Source organism: Martes martes, assembly GCF_963455335.1.
Source record: "Martes martes genome assembly, chromosome: 6".
Classification (NCBI taxonomy): domain Eukaryota; kingdom Metazoa; phylum Chordata; class Mammalia; order Carnivora; family Mustelidae; genus Martes; species Martes martes.
Window position 1 is genome coordinate 30,820,069 of NC_137893.1, and position 6,000 is coordinate 30,826,068.

General features: G+C 43.2%; 1 protein-coding gene across 1 annotated transcript in view; it reads left to right on the forward strand.

The window, feature by feature from the left end:
- SIM1 (SIM bHLH transcription factor 1) overlaps positions 1 to 5,087 on the forward strand; it is a gene marked incomplete at its 3' end in the record, with an annotated part of 66,822 nt that extends 61,735 nt beyond the window's left edge. Inside the window, exons 10-11 of the mRNA XM_080807106.1 lie at positions 1,941 to 2,343; positions 4,357 to 5,087. Of these exons, the coding sequence (XP_080663232.1) occupies positions 1,941 to 2,343; positions 4,357 to 5,087 (1,134 nt within the window). The remainder of the gene's footprint in view (positions 1 to 1,940; positions 2,344 to 4,356) is intronic.
- Positions 5,088 to 6,000: the final 913 nt, after the last annotated feature.

The window sequence follows — 6,000 nt, forward strand, 5'->3', positions numbered from 1 at the left end:
TCAAAAGTCTTGACTGGAGTACTTCAGAAATAGGCCCGGTTTATACTTTTATCAAAACAAGAAGAGTCAGGGCAATTCCTAGCTTGGAAAAGCACTGATGATCTGAAATTTTCCTAGGCAGGTGCACAAATGGTGTTACCAAAGGGCAAATGTATGGCACTCTGATTCCCCTCAATAAGCAAAGGGGTACCAACATTCCCTCGGTGAAAGTGAAGGTGGTGTCTCATAAAATGAGAGCCCAGTGTTCATGGGGAGAAAAGGCTGATGGCATATGGAAGTGTGATGTAGGGAAATGGCACTTCAGATGACTTGTGGTTCTTCAGGGAAAGAAGTTACATTTACTATTTTTTTTTCTTGGTAGCATATGCTGATAGTCCATATGTACCCTTGGAAAATATTTAAAGTAATAAAGAGGTATGGCAACAGAAAGATCTCGAGCTCGGAATTAGTGTAGAACTCCTTCCTGATCATGCTATGTTATTAGCAGACTTCGGGGTTCCCCCAGAACCTCTGTACCTCATCTCTCTGGCTCCAAGAGCCCCCAGCCAGAGCTGCCTGAATTTCTCCTGGGCCCCCCACAACACCACACATCCATTCCTCTTTCTCCTGGGATAAGAGAAAAAATGTAATGGACTCATATTTTGGTTCCAGAGACTGTATTTTGGTTCCTGCTTCTTTTCTGGAAATATCTCTAACACTGGATCCTTTTCTCTCTTCTCTCTTCCTTAACAGTGTTTTCTCTTGAGCATAAAACATGGTTGGAGGGCAGGCTTTGAGCCAGATGGACCGCAGGTAGCCATTCCATCTTATTAGAACACTCAGTGATTCAGTCTTCCCATCTGTAAAATGGAGCCTTGTTACTGCCCAGGGAGTTGTGAGGATTTAATGCTAGAATGTATGTACCATGATTAGCAACCGCCACTGTAAATTCTCAATAAATGGCACCTATGATTATCAGAGCAGGTAACCTCTGTATGGGACCTAGACCTGTGTTTAGCTTTGGGTAACTAAAAACTGGTAGAAACTATATTACGAATTTGAGTGGCTCATGAGGAGCTTCCAACTGAGCATATCTCCTAGGGAGGTCTGCCAAACCTCTGGCATTTTCTTTCAATGCCAGATCAGATAACTGACAGCAGATGAGCAGTATGACTCCAACGAGGCACAGTATTGTGCGGCTCTTTTATCCTGAGGATCCCATGCATACTTGGAGTTTTACCTAGGAAAGCAAGAAATGCCTCCTGACGACTGGGTTCAGCTCATATGCGCCAGTCCTTTTAAAAGTTATATTGCCATAGAATTAGTTAAGCCTTCATTAGCTGTCCTAGCATGTATCCAGCATGGCCCTCGGGGAGTTCACAGGCCAGTGTGAAGAGTGAAGGTACAGCACTTCAGGCCTTACGCCTTATTTTTCTTTTGTTTTTAAATTAAGAAAAAAAAAATCTGAACAGCGAATGGGAATAAACTATGGAGCTTTCTTGGGCTCTTCCTCTGGCAATACCATGTGGGAAGGGATGGGGAACCTGGGTTTGAATTTTGACTCTGCCAGCTGCTCACCTGTGGCCTTGAGCAAATCATTTTCTCTCTTGGGCCTTAGTTTCTCTATTCATGGGTTACTAATACCTTCGTTAACGGGTTGATAGAAGAACGAGCTGAGGTCACTCCCGTGAAGCCCTTCTGCTGTGCCTGGTGTTTAGTTCCTCCATCCCTGTCATTACCACGTTTACCTCCTTTCCGCAGCCAACAGGATTTCCTCTTGAGGCAGCGTGACTAATTAAGTGATTCCCAGTGCCCAGCGTGGGGCTAGAGTTTGTAGAGTTTATTTTGGTGCCTTTAAGCCCAACATGACCTTCGTGGTGTATGGCTGAGTAAAAAGGCTTTCTTTCCCTTTTTTTTTTTTTTTTTTTGAAATGTCCTTTTTTTCACTCTCTTGGTTTCAGTATTCAGGATTTCACACGGAAAGATCTGAGTCTGATCACGACAGCCAGTGGGGTGGAAGTCCCCTGACCGACACGGCCTCTCCTCAGCTCCTGGACCCCGCGGAGAGACCAGGCTCTCAGCACGACGCGTCGTGCGCCTACAGACAGTTCTCTGACCGCGGCTCTCTCTGCTACGGCTTTGCGCTGGACCATTCCAGGCTGGTGGAGGAGAGGCATTTCCACACGCAGGCCTGTGAGGGAGGCCGGTGTGAGGCAGGCAGGTACTTCCTGGGAACGCCGCAGGCCGGGAGGGAGCCCTGGTGGGGCTCTCGCGCAGCCTTGCCCCTGACCAAGTCTTCCCCAGAAAGCAGAGAAGCCTATGAAAACAGCATGCCTCACATCGCTTCCATCCACAGGATCCACGGTAAGGGCAGCTGAAATGAGTCCTGAGCTGGCAGCATTGGGGCCCTGGGCAGGTTTCTGAGATTCTAGGTTTGACGCCGCAGGGACTGACCCAGTAGTTTTCTCCTTTGAACTGATAAATCAGGAAGTGGCATCAGTGGGGTTTTACAAAGGGCAGCCACTCTTTTTAAGTGTATTAATCTTGCTCATGCTTGCTAGGTGCATTTACTTTTGACATGTGAGTAAAAATGATTCCCACTGTCAACATCATAAAAACTGTAGAAATTAAGTGAAAGTCAAATATGGAGTAAGTCTGTTGAACATGGAATATGCATGCGTTTAAATTTCTTGCGTATGATTTTCTTCTGCATTCTGATGCTTCAAAAGTAGACCTCTGTAGTTTTGGGGCTCATCAGCAGTGCTTCTCAATGAGGCCGCCACTGACCTCTTGGGGAGTCCAGGCTTTGCTGTACAGTCTGTCGCTCACTTCACAGGTGGTTGAACCCTCCGCTGGGCATTAAATACTGGTAACCACCCCCTCCTGCATTATTATGAAAACCCATAATGTCTTCTGTGGGTGAAAGACAGAGTGATATACAGAACCCATGGAAATTTTCACCCTGGGATTATTGTACAGTTTTACGACCACGTAGAAACGGGCACTGTGGTGGAAGCTCTTAGGGTCAGTAATGTTCTTCTTTGTTCATTTCAAAGTAAACTGGTGAGGGAGAGCCCGTTCTGTCCATTCCAGTCTTGGGCCCGGACAGGTCCCCGACACCCTCCCTGTTTCATTAAAAGTCAGTGACATTAAGGTTGATCGAACAGGGTACTGTTACCCTTCTGGCTGGGTCTTTAGGGTGGGAAACGTGCTGAACAATGTCGTATTCACCTGTAGTCTCTGTCCAGCACCACCCAGGCACTGACTGCCTTCCACGAAGGATTTTCATTTGTTTCTGCTTTTGCTTCGAGTTTCTCTAGTGTGGTAGACTAGTAGTGGAAACCCAGGGCAAAGGGCAATTGCTTGCCAAAGAATGGAGTGAAGCGAAAATCCTGGCTTAACCTACATGGTCTGGAAGAAAATATTAGAAATAAAATAAGGAGAAAGAGGAGAAGAAAAGCAGTGAGCAGTGAGCAGTGTGATCCAGGGCTTCTCTTCTGCATTAAGCAGTTTACAGCTTTCATATGTCCCTTGACTTCACACTGCTTTAAGAATAATGTAGCTTATGGAATATATTTTGGATGCATTGTTCCTCTGTATTAGATCTCTCTCTGGGGTTCAGAACAGATTGCTATTAACATTTTAAATATTTATTTATTATTTACCTTACTTCAGAAACTAAGATACCAGAGTTACTGTATGAGTATAGGTGAAACTGAGATTTTTCTCTCTAGATTTGAAGAGACAATACTTATATTTTTGATTGGGACAAGATATCTATATCCATGCATGCATATACACACATATGTATTTATGAATATATATGTATCTATCTAACCCTCGAATGGTTTTAAAACTAACATTAGAGCTTTATTGTAATTCTACTTATGATCCACTTAATGATTTTAACATTTTAGATGATTTATTTGGAATTGGGAAGGTAGACCAGTCTCTATCATTGTCTTCCTCAAACTCAATGGAAAGCATTTTCTAAGCATAACATTTCTCTAGAAAGTCTCATCAACCAAATGTTATGCATTTTTCTTTTATTATTTGCAGTCAGACAGGTCCAATGATATGCATACATGGAGAAGTATAAACACTCTTATTATTTTGTTAATTGGCCTCTAGGACCCATGGGCAAAGTTTACTTTCTAAAAAACTTGTGATAAACTTCATCTGCACTTAAAAGCCACTGAAAACTATGAATGCCAGTACAATACATTGACGCTTTGTCATGTGAGCCCATGTCTGTTTCAAATATTGGTGCATATATTTAAAATGAAAGATGGAGTTTTCTTTTAATAGGAAAAAGAAACACACAGGTTTGGGGGTCAATTTTGAGACCACTTACTTTTTCCTTTTTCTAATTTCTAGGGCGAGGTCATTGGGATGAAGATAGTGTGGTCAGTTCTCCAGACCCTGGGTCTGCCAGCGAATCAGGTGACCGATACCGCACTGAGCAGTATCAAAGTAGCCCACACGAACCTAGCAAAATTGAAACTCTGATAAGAGCCACCCAGCAAATGATTAAAGAAGAAGAGAACAGATTGCAGCTAAGGAAGCCCCCCCCAGACCCACTGGCTTCCATTAATGGAGCTGGGAAAAAACACTCCCTCTGTTTTGCAAACTACCAGCAGCCCCCGCCAGCGGGGGAAGTCTGCCACAGCTCGGCTCTTGCCAACACTTCACCGTGTGACCACATCCAGCAGAGAGAGGGAAAGATGCTGAGCCCCCACGAAAATGACTATGACAACAGTCCCACCGCACTGTCTCGAATAAGTAGTCCCAATTCGGATCGCATTTCAAAATCCAGTTTGATCCTAGCTAAAGACTATCTACATTCGGATATGTCTCCACACCAGACAGCAGGAGACCATCCTGCCGTCTCTCCAAACTGCTTTGGTTCTCACCGGCAGTATTTTGATAAGCATGCTTACACATTAACTGGATATGCCCTGGAGCACTTATATGACAGTGAAACCATTAGAAACTATTCCTTGGGCTGTAATGGCTCACACTTTGATGTAACTTCCCATCTAAGGATGCAGCCAGACCCGGCACAAGGACACAAGGGAACATCTGTTATAATAACCAATGGAAGCTGATGTTTTTCTAAAATATTTTGTTCTTTAAGGCTCTCTGAAACATATTTATAGTTTAATGCCCCATTACCAGCATTTACTATGCCACAGATGGTTAGAGAAGATAATTTAAGTTACTGGATATTTGACATGTGTTCCTGCGAAATCAAAGAGCACTAGCATTCAGGGTTACACGCAGATAATGGAGTTAAATGAATACATAAATTGCCCCTCTAATTATATGGGAACCAGAATAGATAAATTTTGATTTGAGAAGTACTCGTGTAGATTAAATGAGCCTATATACCACATTAAAGGACTGGTAGAAGACAGCATTGCACTGTGATGCTCCAGCAAACCTCACACACACAGACCACCATCCACACACTGCTGTGTACACTTTACATGCAGAAATGTTGACTGTATACCTTAAATACAACCCACATGGGTAAGTTTTCTTAACCCTAGCACATTAAGCTTATTAAAGAAATTTCCATTCCTAAAATAACTGAGAGAAAGAGAAAGAGCTACATCTTGTAAACTGGTTTCTTGGTTGTGGTTTCAACCAGTCAGCCCCTTTGGTTCAGGCATAAATTAGGGAAATGGTTCTGGGTATGGTACAAGAATGAGTTTCCACCTGGTATCCATTATAAGCAATCAGGAAGTGGTGATTTTTCACCTTACTTTTGAGTTAGACGAGGAACAGGATCACGCTGACATAGCAGTAAGGGTTTTCTAAGTAAAAGGACTAAGATGTTGGGGCGCACATCAAAAACCTGATGCGCCCAATTGGAAATAGTTTAGGAAAGATGGAAAGGCCAGAGACAGAGAGAAATGAAATGATATCTCAACACAAAAATTTAAGCCTCTAAATACATAATCAATATATTTGAGGCTATAAAACCAACCAAATAAAAGACTCAAACCAATTCACCAC